Consider the following 22,762-nt stretch of genomic DNA (forward strand, 5'->3'; position numbering starts at 1 on the left):
CCATTCTTAGCCTCTCACAACCACTACTTTGTTTTCTGTTCTTATAGATTTGCCTTTCCCAGAATGTCATATAAGTGGATCCTACAGTGTGTATGTAGCCTTTCTGTCTGGTTTCTTTCACTTTAGCATAATGCACTTGAGATTCATCCATGTGGTTGTGTGTATCAGTACTCTGTTCCTTCTTACTGCGATTAATATTCCATTTTATGGATGTATCCCAGTTTATCAATTCACCTGTTGAAGGACATTGAAATTGGTTCCTGTTTTTGGCAATTATGAATAAATCTGCCATAAACATTCGTGTACAGGTTTTTCTGTGAACATGCATTTACAATACTCTTTGGTAAATAGAGGCAAACCTCGGAGATATTGCAGGTTCAGTCCCAGATCACCACAATAGAGTATCACAATAAAGCAAGCCACATGAATTTTTTGGTTTCTCGGTGTATATAAAAGTTATATTTATACTGTACTGTAGTCTATTAAGTACGCAGTAGCATTACGTCTAAAAAAAAATGTACCTACCTTAATTTAAAAATACTTTAATGCTAAAAAATGCTAATAATCATCTGAACCTTCAGCAAGTTGTAATCTTGTTGATGGCGGGTCTTGCATTGATGCTGATGGCTGCTGACTGACCAGGGTAGTGGTCACAGAAGGTTGGGGTGGCTGTGGCAACTTATTAAGACAAGAATGAAGTTTGCTGCTTTGATTGACTCTTCCTTTCATGAAAGATTTCTCTATAGCATGCGACGCTGTTGATAGCATTTTACCCACAGGAGAACTTCTTTAAAAATTGGAGTCAATCTTCTTAATCCCTGCCACTGCTTTATCAACTAAGTTTATTTGACATTCTATATCCTTTGTTTTCATTTCAACAATGTTCACAGTATCTTCACCAGGAGTAGATTCCATCTCAAGAAATCACTTTCTTTGCTCGTCCATAAGAAGCAATTCCTCATCCATTCAAGTTTTATCATGAGATTGCAGCAACTCAGTCCCATCTTAAGGCTCCACTTCTAATTCCAGTTCTCTTGCTATTTCCACCACATCTGCAGATACTTCCTCCACTGAAGTCATGGATGCCTCAAAGTCATCTGTGAGGTTTGGAATCAACTTCTTCCAAATTCCTGTTAATGTTGATATTTTGATCTCTTCTCATGAATCAAACATTTTTAATGGCATCTAGAATGGTGAATCTTTCCAGGTTTTTAATTTACCAGATCCATCAGAGAAATCACTATCTCTGGCAGGTATAGCCTTACAAAATATATTTCTTAAATAATATGACTGGAAACTCATAATTACTTCTCAATCAATGGGCTACAGAGTACATGTTGTGTTAGTAGGCATGTACAAATCTCCATCAGAGCTCTTGGGTCCCTAAGTACACTGTCAATCAGCAGTAATATTTTAAAAGAAATCTTTTTTTCTGAGCAGCAGATCTCAACAGTGGGCTTAAGATATTCAATAAACCATGCTGTAAACAGATGTGTTGTTATACAGGCTTTGTTCTTCCATGTGCAGCACACAGTCAGAGTAGATTAAGCATAATTCTTAAGGGCCTTAAGATTTTCAGAATGGTAAATGAGCACTGGCTTCAACTTAAAGTTCCCAGCCCCTAACAAGAGAGCAGGCCTGTCCTTTGAAGCTTTGAAACCAGGCATTGGCTTCTCTCTGGCTGTGAAAGCTCTAGATGGTATCTTTTTCCAGGCTGTTTTGCCTACACTGAAAATCTGTTGTTTGGTGTTGCCACCTTCATCCGTGATCTGAGCCACATCTTCTGGATCACTTGCTGCTTCACCTTGCACTGTAATGTTATGGAAACGGCTTCTTCTCTTAAACCTCATGAACCAACCCCTCAATATTGCTGTGTCTTAGGGAACAGGGAGGCCCAAGGAGAGGGAAAGAGATGGGGGAACAGTCAGTAGGTGATGCAGTCAGAACACAAACGACATTTATTGATTAGGTTCATCGTCTGATCTAGGCACTGTTCGTGGTGCCCCAAAACAATTACAATAGTAAAATCAAAGATCACTCTTCACAAGTCACTATAACAGATATAATAATATAAAAAAGTTTAAAATATTGCAAGAATTACCAAAATATGACACAGAGACACGAAGTGAGCACATGCTGTTGGAAAAATGATGCCAATAGACTAGATTAGCTGACAATCTTCAATTCGTAAAAAATATAACCTTCAATTTTTAAAACCACAGTATCTGTGAAGTGCAATAAAGTGAAGAGCAGTAAAGTGAAGTATGCCTGCACTTGGGAGTGAGATTCCTGGGTCCTATCATGGTGTATGTTTAACAAACAACAAATGGAAAAGAAAGAAACTGTCAAAGTGTTTTCCAAAAGTGGCTGTTGTTTGCACTCCTCCGAGCAAGGTACAGGAGTTCCACTTGCTCCACATCCTTGCCAGGACCTGGTATTGTCAGCTTTTAAAATTTTGACCATTCTAATATGCATGGAGTGGGATCTCACTGAAGTTTTCATTTGCATTTCTCTAATGACTAAAGATAAGCACGTAGTGACATGTGAATCAACCTGAAGATGGTGAGCAAAGGGGTTGCACGGCTGTGTCAGGGAGAGCCCATACGGGAGAAGCAACAAGTTCAAGGTACAAGCATGTCTTTGTAATATATTTAATTATGAAACATAAAGTTTCATACATTGAAACAAATGGTTAATAAAGATTTAATGAATTATATGTATATCTAGTTTTGTATCATTGAAGTTAGGGACTTGGTTCTTTGAATGACTGTTGTTTTGGGATGGCTAAAGGCTGGCGAAGACTGGATTGATTCAGTCAGTCTTGAGCTTCCTAAAATCATAAGCCTTCAGATTTTCAGAGAAAATAGAAAAGTAGCCCCAAACACACAGGTACCACTTAAAGAACAGTGCATCAAAATAAAGAAAATTTATTTTATAGTATGTATATAATAATCGGCAGCAGCAAACATTTTAACCACACATTGTATTTCTCACTCTTCATCCCTTCAACTTCCTTGCAGCAGTTAACACTTCCTCATGTCCTTTCCCACAGTTCTGCCTCTATGTGCTTCCATGGCCAGGCATATTCCTTTAGCCTCAGCAGCTCAGGCCTTTCTTTCTGCTTTCCACGGCCGCAACCTGGAGCCTCTGCATGAAGCTCATTCTCTGCCCTCATTCATCACAGCTTCAGCCCCTGGTGTAGTCCATCCCTTCCTCTGCATTGGCAATGTTCTTGAGCAGGCCACCATGGCCTCCATGTTGCTTAACGCAGTGTTCAATTTTCAGTCCTCAGCAGCATTTGATTCAAGTAATCATGTCTCCTTTCTGAAATGCTTCATTCATTTGACCCCCAGGTATGATACTCACCTTGTTTTCCTCCTTTGCTGGTTCCTCGTCATCTCACAGACTTGAAAATACTGAAGGGCCCCCAGGGCTCTTCTCTTTATTTATGCTCACTCCCTTTTTAGTTTCACACAAACTTAATGCCGTACATCCATATACCCACATCTCTACATGCCCATTTCTGGCCTGGATTTCTTTCCTCAATTCCAGACTCTTTTCTCCAATGACCTACTTGTCACCTGTACCTGCTCAGGGCTGTATGAAAGTTTCATCCACATGCAGGCAGTCTTTGGTGAGTTTCACCATGTTCTTGAAAAACCTCATATATGTATGTTGGGGTTTTTTATCTGGAACTTAAATTCCAGTGAAAAGACTCTCTCAAAAGACTCTCTTGCTCAGAGAATATGTAAACTCTCATTTAATTATTTTGTTTCCAACACTGCACCTCTGCATTCAGCCCTGCATTGGTTGCTCCAGGCCAGAAATGCCCCACTTTACATTCTCCATCTTCTGAGGTGAAGAAGCAGCAGCCTATAGGCAACAGAGTTCTAACTAGATCTTGATCTCTAACTAGATCTTAAACAGACTTACAGTCTAACTGTTTTTAGCCCCACCACTACCTCCTCCTTCTATAGCTGCCTTGTATGAGCAATTTTCTAACCCTTTTGGAGAACCTGCAATAACTGCAGTCAGGTTGCTTCTTGGCTTCCCCTGCCACTGACATAGATTCAATGTTTGCAGGTCTGCCAATGTACTTCCTACCTGTCACCTGTGTTACAACTTCTAAAAATTGGTTGCTACTTTCTCCTGCCATCTTTGTCCTTGTGCATTTATCTTCTTTAATATAAATCATTTCAACATGGCTTAGATAGTGTTTGGGGAACAAGGGGGGCTATTTGTGTCTGTTTACTCTACTGTCTTTAACTGGATATGCATTAATAGGATTTTTTAAATGCCTTTGTCACTCATTTCTTTAGCTATTATTCGTGTTTTAATTTTTTACTGAAATGTATTTGATTAAACATATTCGTGGGGTACAGAGTCTTTGGCTATTTTTAAAAGCCACTTATTTTATTCTTATTTTATAAATTTTTAAAATTTTAATGCATTTATTTTCCATTTGACAGTTTTTCCCTGAATCAATTTTTTAAAAATAAACTTTATTTTTTAAAACAGTTTTGGGTTTATAAAAAATTGTGAATATAGTATAGAGAGTTCCCATATACTCCACAACTAGTTTCCCCTATTATTAACATCTTATGTTAGTATGAAACATTTGTTACGATTAGCAAATATTAAAACACTATTTATAAAGTCAACACTTCATTCAGATTTCCTTAGTTTTTACCCTATCTTTTTTTCTGTTCCAGGATCCCATCCAGGATATCACATAACAAATAGTTGTCATGTGTCTGTAGCATCCTCTTGTCTTTGACAGTTTCTCAGACTTTCCTTTTTTTTGATGACCCTGACAGTTTTAAGGTATATTGGTCAGATATTTTGTAGGATGTTCCTCAATCGGGTCTGTCTAATGTCTTTCTCATAATAGATTTTTTTTTTTTTTGCATTTGTGTTCCTGGGATGAACTTCTCTTAACCCTGATGTATGACAGTTTTCCAATATTCTTGGATTTTGCTTGCTAATGTTTTATTTACGAATTCTGCTTATATGCTTATAAGTAAGATGGATTCTAACTTTGCTTTTTTCATAGTGACCTTGTCTGGTTTTGTTATCAGGGTAAACAAGGTAGATAACAGAAGTCAGAGAGTTTTCCTTCACTTCTTATAGAATGGGCTGGGAAAGATAGTTTCTCTTTTATCTGAAGGTTTGGTAAAACTAAAAACTATCTTTTATTTTTATAACTTTATTCAAATAGAAACTATATTATCTTAAAATTTATATTGTTTTTGTAGTTCTGTTCCCTTTTTCACTCCCAACATTTTTTCCTTGATAAATGTTCTCTGGTTGTCTATTTTTATTAGCATTTTTAAGAAGTGTTTTTGGTTGTCTTCTCCGTCGTTTATTTGTTTTCATGAACATACATGTATGCTCCTAGCTTTATTAGTTCCTTTTTTTATTAACTTCTATATGTTATTCTGCTGTTCTTTTCCTATTTTTTTTTAAATAGAGCACATTGATCAATATTTTTCTTTTTTAATACATGTACTTAAGGCCATATTTTTTCTTCTATGTAACACCAGTTACATTCTAGAAATTTTGACATGTAGTGTTTTTCATTGTGGTCCAGTTCTAAATATTTTCTAATTCACAATTTGATTTCTTTGGGGACTTAATTAATTTGAAGTCCAGTTTTCATTTCTTAATGTGGTTTCCTTTTGCTATATTTTTGCTATTCTTCTTATTTTACCACATTCACAGGGGTATAGTTTCAAATCATGGACATCTGTTGGAACTTGCTTAACAATCTAATTGGTCAGTTTTTGTACATGTTCCATGTGTTTTTAAAAACCACATATATTTTTTAATTGTTAAGTTCAAACATACATACATACACACAGACCCCAAAAGCACAGACAACCAAAGGAAAAATAAACAAATGGGATTATATCAAACTAAAAAGCTTCTGCACAGCAAAAAAAAAAAAAAAACAATTAACAGAGCAAAAAGACATCCAACACAGTGGGAGAAAATATTTGCTAAATATACATCTAATAAAGGATTAAATAACTAGAATATACAAGGAACTCAAGCAACTTCACAGAAAAAAACCAAGTAACCCACTTAAAAAAAAATGGGCAAAGGAGCTGAATAGGAATTTCTCAAAGGAAGATAACAAATGGCCAACAAAAACATGAAAAAATGCTCAACACCACTCGGCATTCGGGAAATGCAAATCAAAACCACTTTGAGATCCCATCTCACTCCAGTCAGGGTGGCTAATATCCAAAAGACTGAGAATGATAAATACTGGCAAGGATGTGGAGAAAAAGGAACCCTCTTACACTATTGGTGTGACTGCAAAATGGTGCAGCCTTTATGGAAAATGGTATGGAGGTTCCTCAAACAATTACAGATAAATCTCCCATACAACCCAGCTATTCCACTGCTGGGAATATACCCAGAGTAATGGAAATCATCATGTCGAAGAGATACCTGTATTCCCATGTTCACTGCAGTGCTATTTACAATAGCCAAGAGTTGGAACCAACCTAAATGCCCATCACTGGATGAGTGGATAAAGAAAATGTGGTATATTTACACAATGGAATGCTATTATGCTATAAAAAAAAATGAAATACCACCATTCGCAGCAACATGGATGGACTTAGAATTATATTAAATGAAATAAGCTAGGCACAAAAAGAGAAATACCACATGTTCTCACTTATTTGTGGGAGTTAAAAATAATAAATAAGTAAATAAATGAACGGGGGAGGGAAGAAGACACAAAAATAACAACAATTCCTTGATTTTGTTAAGAGATGTGAACAGATAGGATGTTGATGGGGGGAAGGGGGAGAGGGATGGAGGAAAAGGAGGAATTGATAAAGGGACACGAAAATCAACTATATTGTATATTGATAAAATAAAATAAGAAATAAAAAAATAAAAATCACATACGTTTTTTAATTCTTAAGTTCAAACATACATACATACACACATATATATATCTCCATTCAGTTACGATTAATTATATTGCATAAGTATTCTATATTCTTACTAATATTTACTTCTGCTTAACTTACCAATTAATGACAGTTGATACTAAATTTCCCTGCTATAATTATGGTCTTACTAGTAATTCCTTGTAATTCTGTCAAATTTTGCTTCATCCAAGGGGTCTTCAAAAAGTTCATGGGAAATGGGTACTATGAAAAAATGATGCATGCATTGCAAAATTTTTTTGCACAAAATAAATTCATACTAACTTGTTCTAATATGTCTCAACAGGATCTAGTTTGAGGCACTAAAGAGAACAAGACATGAGTTTGAAAAGAGTCCCTATCACAGCAACATGAATTCCGCTAAAGTTGAAGCAAGAACAAATATCAAATTTATGGTGAAGCTTGAGTGGAAGAATGGTGAAATCATTAATGCTTTACAAAAAAAGTATGAGGACGATGCCCCAAAGAAATCAGCTGCTTACTAATGGAGAACTCGTTTTAAGAAGGAATGCGATGATGCTGAAGATGAAGCTGCAGTGACAGACCATCCACATCAGTTTTCAAGGAAAAAATTAATCTTGTTCATGACTTAATTGAAGAAGACCAATGATTAACAGCAGAAACAATAAGCAACACCATAGACATCTCAATTGGTTCAGCTTACACAATTCTGACTGAAAAATTAAAGTTGAACAAACTTTCTGCTTGATGGGTGCCAAAACTGTTGTGCCCAGATCAGCTGCAGATGACAGCAGAGCTTTCAATAAAAATTTTAAACAAGTGGGATCAGGATCCTGAAGTATTCAAAAAATTCTAACAGCAGGTGAAACATGGCTTTACCAGTACCATCCTTAAGAGAAAGCACAATCAAAGCCATGGCTACCAAAAGGTGGAAGTGGTCCAAACAAAGCAAAAGTGGACCAGTGGAGAGCAAAGGTCATGGCAACAGTTTTTTGGGATGCTCAAGGCATTTTGCTTGAAGGCCAAAGAATGATAACATCTGCTTATTATCAGAATGTTCTGAGAAAGTTAGCCAAAAGTTTAGCAGAAAAACACCCAGAAGAGCTTCGCCACAGAGTCATTCTTCATAATGACAATGCTCCTGCTCATTCCTCTCATCAAACAAAGACAATTTTGAGAGTGTTTTGATGGGAAAATAATTAGGCATCCACCTTACAGTCCTCATTAGGCTCCTTCTGATCTCTTTGTTTCCTAATCTTAAAAAATCTTTAAAGGGCACCCACTTTTCTTCAGTTAATAATGTAAAAAAGACTGCACTGACACGGTTAAATTCCCAGGACTCTCATTTCTTTAGGGATGGCCTAATGGCTGGTATCACCACTTGCAAAAGTGTCTTGATCTTGATGGAGCTTATGTTGAGAAATAAAGTTTATATTTTTTTATTTTATCTTTTAATTCCATCTTTCCACAAACTTTCTGAAGTCCCTCATATACCTGGAGGCTATAAAGTTCATAGAAATTCAGAATTACAGCTATCCCTAATAATGATTTCTGCTTTAAAGTTTATGTGACTTTAAATTTACATGACATACATATAGCTAGATTAAACCAGTGGTCTTCCTCCATTCTTAAAAACATTACTTATATTTATTGTGATTACCGACTTATTTGATTTTATCTTACTTTAGACTTTCTGTTTACGTCATCTTTGCTTCTCTTGAATTTTTGGGGGCAGTTTATTTTATTTTAAATTTTACTTAAGATTTATTTGTACACATATGTGGGTACAATGTGTTGTTTCAGTATACGCATATATTATATATTCATTCATTTAGGGTAGATAGCATAGCTTTGTACCTGTTAATCCACCACTTACCCTCCCTCTGGGAGGAGTTTAATGAGTTGTGTCCCACCTCTACCACTAACTCCCCTTCTCTATTGTCTTACACCATTTGTTATTAACATAATTACTGCCAAAGTTCTATTCCTCACCCCATACAAGCAAAGATGGTCTAACTTCTAAGCAATTATCAACCTCCATTGAGTGCCATCTTGAGTATAAAACTTCTTGGTGTTTTTACAGCCTAATCAAAGAAACTGAGGCACAATCTCTAGATCTGAGGGACTCAAGTAGAGGAATGACAGAGCAACAAGGAATGAATCTGAAAAGGAGCCAGAGCAGATACAAGAATGGCTGCCAACAGCTTACTATATTAGTGATGGAAAGATCCCAAGACACCGAAACAAAAGATTTAATAACTATGGTACACAGTGTCATGGAAAGGCCTTCCCAAATACAGGAACACTCCTGTTTGGAGGAAAACACATCTGTAGTTCTCACAGAAGTATCAGATACTCAGTCGAGGAGATACATTAAAATGTATAGATACAATCCAAAACAAATTCCTACACACTGTGTCTGAAGACCAGAGGTACAGAAAGTAAAAGCCTAATTATGGGCCTTCTGGGTTCTCTGACTTTTATAAGGCCTCAAAAGAGAAACTCATTCTTCTAGTGTTTAATCTATAAAGTCAGCGCAATATCAAGCATCTGTTAGTCTGAGAAGGCACAATGAAGCATTACTAAATGCTTATAAATCAACACAAGCCCCCAAGTGAACAAGCAACACAATACAACATTAATTTTTCTCATAAAGAATGCCATAATGTCTTTAGTCCCTTGAGGGGGTAAAAAGTAAGAGAATTAGATAATTTACAGCTTTGTCTCATCTCTTAGCCCAATCCCCAAAATGCAGCTATCCAAAATAGAGAATAGTCCCCAACATTCCAATCACACTGGAGCTTTGCTTGAGTAAGAACTCCAAGTAAATGTAGGCCAGGTACCTCATCACCTGCATCTCCTGCTACCTGCCAAATAATATATCCTGTTATGAAAGGATCCCATGTAGAAAATCTGTTTCAATACTGCTTTGTGTTCAGAAAAATTTATGCCTCAATGATAAATTCCTAGGCAACATCCCCTATCACATTATCAAAATATGGTGAGTCCTTTAAAAGTTTCTGAAATGACTGTATAAATTTCTTCAATATTATTGTAGAAAACATTTTAATGAGTCAAAATGTTTTTGCCCCAATTTTTTTGCTGGTGGCATAAGTAAGAGAGCAGATGCTGACATTTTACATGTAGATGGTGCCTCAGTGAGGGAGCACTTACTTAAAAATGGGGATTTGAGATATTTCAGAAAATTTCATATTCACCCTAAAGATACCATGTATTTAGTTATTTTCTCTTTCATTAACAAGCTAGAATGCTAGCCTAGTGTTTTTTTGTTTCATCATTACTAAATGCTATCGAGGCATTTAACTTTTTTTAAAGTGATCTCTTACAAACAAAACTGTATCCTCTTTCTCCAAACATATATATGATTTAAACAGAGAAATCTAAAGTTTAGAACTTTACAAATATGGAAAGAATTTTAGCCACTGAAATAAATCCTTATGATGGGCAAAATAGGCACTTATAACCAAATAGCAATTTCATATGGCTGCAGTTTTATGTAGGCTTGGTACGGCACTGAAGAAATGTAGCCCTTTTTGAATGAATTTCCCTTTTTGATTTGAAAACTAAACAAAACACACAAAACTCAAAGGCTCAAGTGAAACACCTCAATTCTAGGTCCAGAAAATCAGGCCTAGACTTCAGTGATCAAAGTGGAGAAGCAGCAAGTTGGCATTCTGCTGCCCCCACTATGGCCTGACTCTCCTCTCCTTCCTTATCTGACATCCATTGTTCACTTTAAAGATTTTAGAGGGTCGGCTACCAATGCCACAGTGACTATCATTATTATTATTTTTTATAATATTTAATGACCTTAAAACAGATCAAAGCCTGGTGAAAACGCCAAAAATGTGTGATGACAGAGAATGCTGACAAACCATTCCTGCAAAAACAATTTCAGTGGCAGGTAACAGGTGATATAATTCACATGCACAGCTATAACTAGAAGTAAAGTGGGAAAAGGATTTTTTAAATTTTTTTCTGACTGGTAAGGGGATAGCAACCCTCGGCAAGGTGTCAACCGCACCATGCTCAGCCAGTGAGCGCACCGGCCATCCCTATATAGGATCCGAACCCGCGGCCTCGGCGCTACCAGCGCCACAATCTCCCGAGTGAGCCACAGGGTTGGCCCAGGAAAACGATTTTCATAACAACATTTGGATACAGGGCTGTGATAAATACACTTAATGAAAGAGCTTCTGAAACTGTTTTACACATTTAATATTTTTAAAAGGTTAAAATTTAATTGCTGATTTTAGCTATATAAAAAAGCCTGCAGCATAAAGCGTATTTGTTCATTGATTCAAGCATTTACTGAATGCTTCTCTCCTGTCATGTGCCATTCTAGGAGCCAAGAGTCAGCTGTGAATACAACAGACAACAGCTTGTATTCCAGTAGGGAAAGACCCTCCCAACTAAACCAAGATGCTGGATAACATTTCTTTTCAAACCTTATCTTAAAACTTGTCACTAAACTGACAGGAACCTAGAAAGGAAAGAGCACCAAAGCTGGCTTTTACCCTTCAGGGTTCTGCTAAACCACAGAATTCTTAGTCTCTCTAAATAATAACCAGCAAGATTTAATTTTGGTGAGGTTGAAGTATTGATACTTTTTTATGATTAGCCTTTTTTTATTATTGTTGTTGTTTTTGCTTCTCATTTAAGAAAATCCTCCCTACCCCAAGATCATAGACATCATTTTTAGATTTTTTTTTTCCAAAATTCAAAACATTTTCCTTTTCATATCTAAGTATTTTATCCCTCTGGAATTGATTTTGGGCATGGTGTGAGGTAGGGATTCTGTTTCATTTTTTTTCCCATATGGCTAAATACTTGTCCCAAACGGATTTGCTGAACAGTACATTCTTTCCTTGCCAGACCTGGAAAGCCACTGCTATCATAGATCACGATTCTATGTCTGTGTGGATTCTGTTCTGTGCTTTATATTTCATTCCATTAGTCTATTTGTCTATTCCTGTGATTAAACCTTTCTTTAAGTAAATCTCTTAGCATTTACCATATTATTTGTGACTATCAGGATAAACATCTTGTCTTCTGTCCTCTTTGTAACCTCTTAAGACAACAGTGGCAATGACCTATTCATCTTTTTATTTCTCATAGCATCTAAATCAGTACTTCTAGATCATAAGTTTATTTGTAAAGGTCAGCAGCAATACTGATTCTTATTTGTAAAGTCATAAATAACTTCCTTTGCAAAATCTCTACCTCAACAGAACTAAATGTATACATACATTAACTATATTTTATTTTCTGTATTCATAATACTCTGGCACCTGAGGCCTTACTGCTCAGGGAGGAACTTCCCTTTCCAAGGTTAGCTAATTCCTAGAGATAGCAAACAACTCATCAGGGAGCATGCCTTTCATATGCAAACTAACCAGTCCAAAGCTCATATCCTCCAACCACCTCCTTTATCTAGCTCTAACTCAGCAAGTCAGTATACTCCTGACCCTAATTACCCCAGGGCCAGGCAACTAAGGACAGCACCTATGCCCCAGAGCCCACTGAAATTATTCACACCAGCCAATCCTAAATCTGCTGACCCTGCCTTGCCTTGCTTTTCCTGTGGAAATGGCAATAAAGGCTCTTGCCTGTGTTTTGTTCCCTCTGCCTACTGACGAACTGTGGTGTTTCCCCAAGGGGCTCCTATTCCCAGGAACCTGTGAGTAGAAATTTCTTCCTTTATGATTATCATTTCCATGTCTCCGTGTCTTACTATTCCTGATTAGAACAAATCCGAGGTACATTTTAAAACAATGCACAACAAATGTAGCTGTTCTTTTCAGTAAACACAAAATGATTTAAATGAGAAAGCATATACAAAACTAAGCTGTAAGCTTGCCAGTGATAAAGGAATTTAAGATTTTAGAAGCTGTTTATTATTCTAAGCACTTGATAATTGGTAGGATAATTCGATGAGAAACAGATACACTCAAATTATTTGATCACTCTCCTCGTATGTCCTAAAGATCAGGCTAACATGAGTTTTATTTGTACATTTATGAAGAAATTGTTCTCTTAAGAACAGAAAGTTAAATTCAGAACTGTGATAATCCTTAAACCTTATCATATTACAGTTTGTCCTTTTCACAGATGACAAGATGAACTATTGAACTGAGTGTACTGATTCTCTATATTAGTATTTCAAAGAAGAACTAAGTAGTTGGAGGAGTTAATCACAACATAGATTGCTTCATATAAAATTACCTCACACAAGTTTATTAAATTGAGCTGTCCAATGCATACTCTGAAATGGGATCAAAACTAATCTTTGCAAAGGACAGATGAAAGAAGTAATCACCCAATTTTCTTTCCTTTCAATAAAAATAATTAAAACTAGTTCTTGTTTAGGTAAATTCGACTTATTGAAGATTCAGTATTACCTCCTATCGTATCACAATGATGAGTTTCTCTTAGATAATGTGTAATGATTCTCAAAGTTCAAAGGGCTTTACAGTTGTAATTTTAACAGCAACACAGTGAAAGTAGACACAGCAATGCATGTGGAGTCAAAACACTTTGGAAGACAGTTACATCTCTGGAACTTACTTTCTAGCTGGGTAACACAATTTCTCTGGGTCTCAGTTTCCTCATCTCTAAAACAGAAATGATAAGACCTGATCTGCTTGGCATACAGAATCAAAGAGGATAACTTAAAGTTCTTTGTAAACTATTAAATCCCATATACATTTACAGTATTATTAGTCAAAATCATTATCCATTCTATAAAAGTTTTATCCAATACCATTTTATATGTTAATTTTTGATGTTTTGATGTTACTTCAAGAATTTTTAAAAAATACAGAGACTTTGGTTAAATTTTATATCATAGTGAAACCTAAAGTTTGGTAAAACTAAAACCCACTTGAGGTGAAATTTTAGCCTTGTTTATAATTTAAAAATGATTTTTAGCATTTTAATAAACTTTTTATTTAACTTGTACCATGTTTCTATGTTGTTGTTATAGCTGTTTTCATACACCATATCTCTGTGTGAGGATGAATGTAGCAGACCAGGAAAGTCTTGGCTCTGGTCAGCATTTCCCACACTGAGCTCAGAGCACTAGTCTTTCCTGATACCTGCAAAACAAAGCAAAACAAAAACCAGCTCCTCCTTGGTGTCCCCATTCTTGTCAGCCCTGTCACATAGACAAGGAAACTGAGCTTTTGAGAGGTTCACTTAGCCAGAGTCACACGATGTGTGCATGCATGTGTGGACATGTATGCATGTGAATAACTAAAATTGCAGAGTGCTTCCACACACACTGTTCTGTGCACCTGACTTACATATTCACTCGCTTATTCCTCCAACAATCCTATGAGGTAGGAATTATTATTATCCCCATTTTACAGACAAAGAAAGTAAAGGACAGAGATTAAGTAACTAGCTCAAGGCCACCCAGCAACTCCTTGGTAGAGCCAGGATATAGACCCAGAAAGCTTGGCTATGTAGTGTCGGGTCTGCCGCCGGCCGGCCGACCCGAACAGCCCTAGCCTCGTCAGTCTCTCCCTAGGTGGGCGAGCAAATTGCCCAGATTCCTCTTTCCCTCTGGTCCCCGTTGGGAGGAGATGGGGGAAGAGAGCCGTGAAGAGAGATGAGCACAGCCGCCGGCCCCAACCAGCCCGTTAAAGGACGCTCAGACGACGGCAGGGGTTCTGTCGAGCAGTTCTGTTTATTGTCAGACAAGCACTTGCTTTTAAAGGCAAATGGGGAAGGGAGGTTTTTACATCCTCCAATCAGCTTAAAGGTTATGAGAGCATGCATCCTGTCTCAATGCCTAGCTATTGCAATCATGCAGTGTTCACGAGCGCGGAAGCACGTATTTGGCCAATAAGGGCTAAGGCAAGGTTCCCGCAGACACTCCCACTCTACTTCCTCCTGGGGCCATCTCAGGCTGTCACGTTAATACGCCCTTGTGGGCCCATAATGGCGCCGCTTGTAATGTCATTTAAGGTGGTGTTAGTTTTTAAGGCTTGACAATGTAGTCCATGCATGAATCTTAGAAACATAATTCTGTGGGGGGAAAAGGTGTAAAATACAGAGTATAACATCATTTTTTTTTAAAGTTCAGAAATATAACTAAATATGGGCCAACCCCGTGGCTCACTCGGGAGAGTGCAGCGCTGGGAGTGCAGCAGCGCTCCCGCCGTGGGTTCGGATCCTACATAGGGAAAGCCAGTGCACTCACTGGCTGAGCGCAGTGCAGGTGACACCAAGCCAAGGGTTGCGATCCCCTCACTGGTCAAAATAAATAAATAAATAAATAAATAAAATAAAAAAGAAATATAACTAAATAATATATTGTCTGAGGACACAGACATATGTGGTAAAACTATGAAGAAATCAAGAGAATTAATATAAAATAAATTTGGAATAGGGTCCCAGGATGAAGGGAGAAGAGGGACTTGAAAAGGACCTCCATGGGAGCTCACTGATTTGGGTGATGTTCTAGTTCTTAAGTTGGGTAGTAGTCTCATCAGTGTTCACTTTATTACTATGGCCCACAACTTACATAAATGTAAAAATTTATGTTGTATGTATCCAGTGCTTTATAATAAAAAATTTTTAAATATTCATCAATAAGCTATCCAAACCCCTTGACTTATACTAGATTTATGACACACATAAGCTGGAAAAATCACTCTTCTCCATTTCCAGAATACAGCAAATTCAATCAGGAATGCCAAAGACTTGGCATGAATACCATCACCTCCTCCCATGGTGCACACTGGTCATGAGCATGGCATGCTTCCTCCCATATCCAGCCACTATTTCAGACCCTCTCCACACAGGACTCTGAGAATGCATGACTGATCATGAACAGGCAGTGGGACTGCCACACCAATGTGGTTGGAGGTGGCACCCCATCATTGTGCAAAGGGACCCCTGGAGTTCTTGCAACTAGGAAGCTCTGGGATCTCCCAGTTATTTGTGCTGGTACTTCTTTTTCAAATATGCAGTTACCTGTTAGATTTGAAGCATCAGTGGGACTCAGTTGTAACCAATGGCGGGCATCAGTGTCAGCCACAACATCTGTGGGAGTATTCAGTTCTGCGTCTTCCTCACAGGTCTGCCACGGGCTCATAGACAGCTCCAGCTCATTGTTACAGCCTAAAGCTGTATCACTGCTGGTACTTTCACCTGGCACAATGGAAGAACCAAATTTCGAGATAACAAATGGCGGAAATCAGAATCTTCACAATAACCAATATGGAAGTAACTAAACACCTAACTAGCAGACATGGCAGGAATCATTTAGGGACCTGGGCAGAATCTGAAGAACTTAATAGGGGCTCAAAAGGTGCCCATGTGGGGGTCTTGGTCAACAAAAGAAATCTTCCAAGTACAGGGCATTGAGAGCCCCACTATATATCACTCAATTGGCATTCTTTTTGAGGTGTCTTCACTTAGCTATCCTATACACCCAAAAGATTATGCCAAGTCCTAAAGTTTTCTACTGACACTTATTCAACTACAAAATGAGGGTGGGTGGAGGAAAATGGTGATTACTGATTCCGCCACAAATGCAAGTTTATTCCGGCAGCCAGAAGAATTTAGAGATGCCATATCTCTCAAGCCTGATGTTTAGACAATCCCCAGATGAATCACCCACAGTCATTTAGGATAAGGTGCCCCACTACAACAGATTTTCTACAATGTAAATTCTCCCCTTCAAACACTAAATAAAGTTCAAGTTTGTCATAATATAATGGTGCTGGGTTATTAAGACTTATAGGGCTATTTAATCTGACACAAATCAAACCTAGACAGTTCTCCTCAAAGTCTCCGGTGTACTTCATAACAATTTTATGGGTCTATCTTTTCTGTCTGCTCACCCTTCCAGCTGCTCTCTGCACCTGCCACTGACAGCCCCCCAACCTCACTGATTCTAATCTGTGGTCCTCTATTCACTTGCAAAGAACTGAAAGTTGTCTCTCTAATCAGGTGACTGATCTGTTAGGTCCCAAACTTGATCTTTCACAGAACTCTAAGCCAACAGGGTGAAGACGGAACATGAGAAGAGCTCCTCTATACCCTACAAAGAACTGTCCTGAACTTGCAGGACTTATTTACTATGTTACTCTGAGAAGAAGGTGGCCTGGCGCCTGACATCAGGAAAGCAGAGTGCTAGGGCTATATTTAACAGTGTATAATAACATGTCTCAGAATTCCAATCAAACCTTATTTTAAAGTATTTATCCCATTGACTGTAATGCACTTTTGAAGCTTTTCGCTCCTAGCCTGTGGGAACTTTCTGGGAAAGACAGTTTTTTCTTCTGTGTCTGTCTGCTCACCCAAGCCATCAGCCTCTACTGTGCCTCTCAACCTGGAGAAAAGCCCAAGGGTAGAAAGACAGGCCTCTTAAGGACAGGTAACTAACTAGAAATGTTTTATGGTGTATGCAGATTAATCTTTCATCAGTCTTGGGATACCAGAAATAAAAATGTCCCATTTTGCAACCATGTCTCTTCAATTGATGAGACACCGCTGCAGTTAGAAAGCAAAAAGAAAACAAAACACATAAACTTTCTAGTTGGATGAGCAGAGAGCACATTTCCTGGAACTTACTCTTCTGTCTTTCCCTACATTTTCCTTGCATCTGCTGCAAATCATCTTTCAAATCCAATTCAGTAGGGCTGCTGCTTCTTCGAACTAAGATCTACAGACAAAAAGAAATATTGCATTTATTACAGGAAAGTTTTAATTTTTACAAGACTGTTCTAGCCCACACTTGTAAGGGGGAAAGAAAAACCCAATAATAACAGCAACAAAAAATTGAATGATGTTTTCCATTTGAAGGCTATGTGTTCAAATATTATTATAATTGAATTACATATTACTCAAGATCTGAAACTTTTGAAATTTATATCCTCTACTTTGTCAACTGACATCCAATTCAACTGATCTACTAAGAAGGGATGCCAAATTATATGGAAGTAATTTATTTTAAAGTTTTATTCCTTCCTCTGGTCAAGCATACTGAATGCAATTCTTCAGAAGGTCTAAATAACCCACAAATGGTGAGTGTGTTGACAGGAATGTGCAAACTTCACCTAGACTTCTAAAGGTCCAATCAGTACCTTCCTAGTTAAACGTAAGACAGATTTTTCTGGGCACTGCTCAATGCTGGACCTTGCATTAAACACAGATGATTAAAAAATCAGGAGGCAATCTGCATCCTCTCAAAATTTATAATTTGCTTGGAGAGACTAAATATACACAAATTATGCAAACATAATTACAACGTACATAAGCAAAATATGGAAATAAACTCTCTCTGAAAGGTATGCAGAATAAAGTATTACCTTAGTTGGTTCACAGATACTAGAGAGCTGTTCAAGAAGCAAAAGATACAAAGTGGCAAAGGGAAAACAGGAGGGGACTCAAGGCAGAAAGCACTGAGTGGTAATCAGCAAGTTCAATGTGCAGGAAAAGAAGCTGATTACAGCAGGCCATGCAGGGCAGCCAGGTGAAGAAGTTAACAGATAAGAAGAAATGCAGACCTTCTAAAAGAGGCAGCTGCCAGTGGGCCTTCAACATGAGCTTTAGGACCTTCAACCTACTATTGATAAAACGAGCAACTAACTATATGTTCCTGACAATAGCTTATTGTGATTAAAAATAGAAAGATGACTCTAGTGGTTATCTGTAGGATAGATTAGAGTGAAGAAGAAAATTGCTATGAACTATTCTGGCAATTCGGAAATGGGGAGATGAGGCTTTATACAATGGTAGAAGGAAAGAGAAGAGAGAATAAAATGAGGCAATATTTGAAGAAATGATTACCAAGAATTTTCCAGAAATGATGGAAGACAAACATCCACAGATACATGAGACACAGCATATACCAAAAAGGACAAATGTACAAACCAAAATATGCCATAATATACCATACCTGCATCTAAACATAACATAGTACAAGCAAAGGACTAGGACAAAGACAAAGGACAGCAAAGAAAAACAACTAGACAGGATAAACAGAAATGAAAGGTAAGATAGTAGAAAAACAGCCTCCTTTAGGGGAGGGGAACGGAGTAAGAGGTGGGGGAACTACAGTAATTAAGATGTTGTGGTACTGTCCAGAGAGATGAAATAACCAATGAATCAAGGTAAGAGGCACCAAAATGAAGCCTTACACATCTGGGAAACAGTATATATGAGAGGGAGGTGGCATTTCAGATCAATAAAGGAAAAATGGATACAATCAATGGGACATGGGACAAGTGGTTATCTATGGAGAAAAAAATAAAATGGATCCCTCCCTTACTCCATAAACAGATGGATGAAAGGCTTAATATATTTTTATCCCTGTGTAGTTGAGATTTTTTAAAATTCCATAAAACCCTGATCATAAAAATGATAACAGAGAATACCAAAATAAAGAACTTCTGTTCATGAAAAGACACTATAGAGAAAGTGAAAATATAAGCCACATACTAGAAGATATTTGCTATAAAATCAGGATCAGTATTCAGACTACACAAAGTACTAGTACAAATAAAAGAGAAAAAGACAAACAAATCAACAGGTAAATGACAAAAGACAACACTAGGCAATTCACAGACGAAACAAAAAAGGCCAATCAACATATGGAAGGATTTTAAACCTTATTAGTAATCTGAGAAATGCAAAATAAGAGATTCTATTTTTACCTATTTGACTCAAAAATTTAAAAATCTGACAATAGAAAGTGTTGGCAAGAATGTGGACGAATGGGAAATCTATACACCATTGGCAGAAACGTAAGTGGTATAACCACTTTGGAAAACAGGCATTATCTTGTAAAGAAGAATATCCTTCTATTCTATGACTCATTAATTATATTCCTAGGTAGCCACCACAGGGAAAACCTTAAACACATAGATCTTGAAACACACACAACAACGTACATAGCTACTGTTTTCATAAAAGCAAAAAGCTAGACACAATCTACATGTCCATGAACAAAAGACCGGAAAAATACATTGTGGTACATTCACAGAGAGAACTTGATGAGCTACTGTGATAAATCTTAGAAATATACATAACTGAGTAAACAAAGCAACAATACCACTATGAAAAATTTTATTTAAAAGCTCAAAAATACATTGTTTGAAGATACATACATTTACTGCAAAACTAGCAAAGCAAAGGAAAGATAAACACACAGCCAAGATAATGCCATTCTCTGAGAGGAGGCAGATGGGGGGACAGGGAAGGAACTTAGAGGCCAAAGCAGCAACACTGGAAATATTCTAGCTCTTAACCTGGCTGGTGGGTTTGTGGATATTATTTCATTGTTGAAAAACAGAATACACATATGTAAGCTGCTATAGGCCCTTTTTAAAAATAAAGAAACGAGAAATTTAATATTGGTTATCTTCCAGACAGGGAGGAGCAGGGGGGGGCCTTCCCTTTTTATCTTCACCTTCTAGTGATACTTGAGCTTCCTATGAATATATACTACATTTAAAAAAGATGAATAAAGAGGGGTTATCTGTGTGAATGAATTATGGACTACATTTTAAATTTCTTCTTTATACTTTATATCTGTTTTTTAAAAATAAATAAATGCCATTTTATGTTTTTATAAACAAAGACACCATAACAGATATTTGTGAATACGCTCTTATCTAGTAGCCCACGTCAGGTAGAGTCTACTACCTAAAACGATGTCAGTAATGGGGAATCTGAAATGTAGGTCTTACAGGTAAGGATACCTGCTTAAAACTATACAGTGCCACATATAGGCCAGGTGGTAAATTCCATTTTTGTGTTAATTTTTTCCCCTACTTTTGTAATGTGACTATAATTTTACATAGAAAGCAAGCAAAACCTTAAAAAGTGTCAACGTCATTTGGGCCTATAACTCATTTAAACAGAAAAAAAATTTTTTTTCTAAAGTATTACTGCCACCAATAAATTTATTTATTGTGCAATAATTTATATGTTTATTTTTAATGACAAACTGATATGGTTTGAAAATATCTTACTGTTATGCCTTCAAGTTCTCCCTTCACATGTCCTTTATTCTCTTGAACAGGCTTGGACTCTGAAGAACTCAAATTCTGTGCATTTTCTACCTTTTGACCTAGAGATTTGGGGGGAAAAAACAGAAGGAATGTTTCAGAGGGTAAAATTGGAAAACAATTTCTACATACAGGTAACTATTAAATTTAGATATCCTAAGATACGTAAAAGCAGGAGTTACAGGTCTGGCAAACTGGCAGTCTATGGGTCAAGTCTATTCCATAGGCCTGGTCTCTGGTCCATAGAGAGCTTTGAAGTGGGAGGACTGAGTGCTGCTGCTCGCTGTGGCCCATAGGTCCACTTAGCACATTATGTTAGCACAAGGGAGGGCTACAAGACTCCCCTCAGTGGACTTAGGGAAGGTACCAGAAAACAGCTGACTGGGTTGGCCAGGTGAGTCAACAGGAAGAAAGCAGTGAAACAGTTCAGTATTGCTTGAGAATAAAGATTGACAAAAGAGAGCACAAACAACCACTTTCAGTAATAAAAAAGGAAATCACCACAAAGTCTGCAAACATTAAAAGGGATCATAGTGAGGCCGTCCAGTTAGCTCAGTTAGTTAGAGCTGATAACACCAATATCCAGAGTTCAATCCCTGTACTGACTAGCTGCAAAAAAAAAAAAGAAAAAAAAGAAGGCACGGCGCGGGGGCGGGGGTGTCTCATAGAAGTATTTCATGAATAGTCTGGTTCCAATAAATTTGAGAAGAATACATGAATTAAACAAATTCCTAGAAAAACATCATTTACCAAAGTTAAAACAAACAAAAAATCTGAATAGTCCTATAATTATTTAAAATGTTTATTTTTAAATTTTTTAATTGACAAAAGTTGTATTTCTTTATCATGTAGATGTTGCTTTGAAATACGTATACACCGTGGAATGGCTAAATCAAGCTAATTAATATATACATTATCTCACATATCTTTTTGTGATGAGAACACTTAAAATCTACTCTTTTAGCAATTTTCAAGAATACTGGTATAATACATTGTTATTAACTATAGCCACTATACCGTACAACAGATCACTCGAACTTATCCCTCTTGTCTAACTAAAAGCTTGTTAAAATTTGAATATTTTAAAACCTTCCTACAAGAAAATTCCAGAAAACTGGCAGATTCTACTAAACATTTATGAAGAAAAAAAATATTATACAAAACCTTTCAAAGAGCAGAAAATCTTCAAGATAATACATTTTCTCAAATTATTTTTTATTGTATTTTATTTCAAGAGGATTTCTAAGAGGGAATACTTCCCCATTCATTTGATGAGAGCAGCATGACCTTGACATTAAAAGATGTGAGATAACTTGTTGATAAATAAGGTTGGCTTATTTCTTAACTAACTCATGACACTAAAACGAACTAAGTCTGTTCACTGATATCATACACACTTTAAACATGCGCTTTCACTGTAAAATACATTATTCACTGTTTGCAGGTCGAACTATCTGCCTCTTTGCTTTCAAAACACCCTGCTGCTGCTAAAAATCATCAGAAAAATTGTGATATTAAAAGTTGTTATTTTCAACTTCAGCAGGGTCTGCAAGCTGCTCATAAACATTTTCACAGACCTGGTCAGCTTTCCATTCTCATTTTCAACTTTTACGGCTGTTCTCACAGCCCTTTCCCTACACCCCCCCACCCTTCGCCCTGCCTCCTATCTCATGTACTGCTCTTCCTGACCTCTTGGCTTGTTGCGTTCTCTGCCCTCCTCCTACTCCAGCCACTCTGGACTCCATTCTAGTCCTCAAACATCCAAACTCAAAAAAGGCAGACGCA

The 22,762-nt window shown here is 37.1% G+C and overlaps 1 protein-coding gene across 4 annotated transcripts in view; it reads right to left on the reverse strand.

The window, feature by feature from the left end:
* RALGAPA2 (Ral GTPase activating protein catalytic subunit alpha 2) overlaps positions 1–22,762 on the reverse strand; it is a 318,832-nt gene that overhangs the window by 179,434 nt on the left and 116,636 nt on the right. For all 4 annotated transcript variants that reach the window (XM_063113596.1, XM_063113597.1, XM_063113595.1 and 1 more), the window contains 3 exons: positions 20,942–21,039; positions 17,538–17,628; positions 15,933–16,109 (listed from right to left, as the gene is read on the reverse strand). In XM_063113596.1, coding sequence (XP_062969666.1) covers positions 15,933–16,109; positions 17,538–17,628; positions 20,942–21,039 — 366 coding nt within the window. The remainder of the gene's footprint in view (positions 1–15,932; positions 16,110–17,537; positions 17,629–20,941; positions 21,040–22,762) is intronic.

This window comes from Cynocephalus volans, chromosome 11 (genome assembly GCF_027409185.1).
Source record: "Cynocephalus volans isolate mCynVol1 chromosome 11, mCynVol1.pri, whole genome shotgun sequence".
NCBI classification, from domain to species: Eukaryota; Metazoa; Chordata; class Mammalia; order Dermoptera; family Cynocephalidae; genus Cynocephalus; species Cynocephalus volans.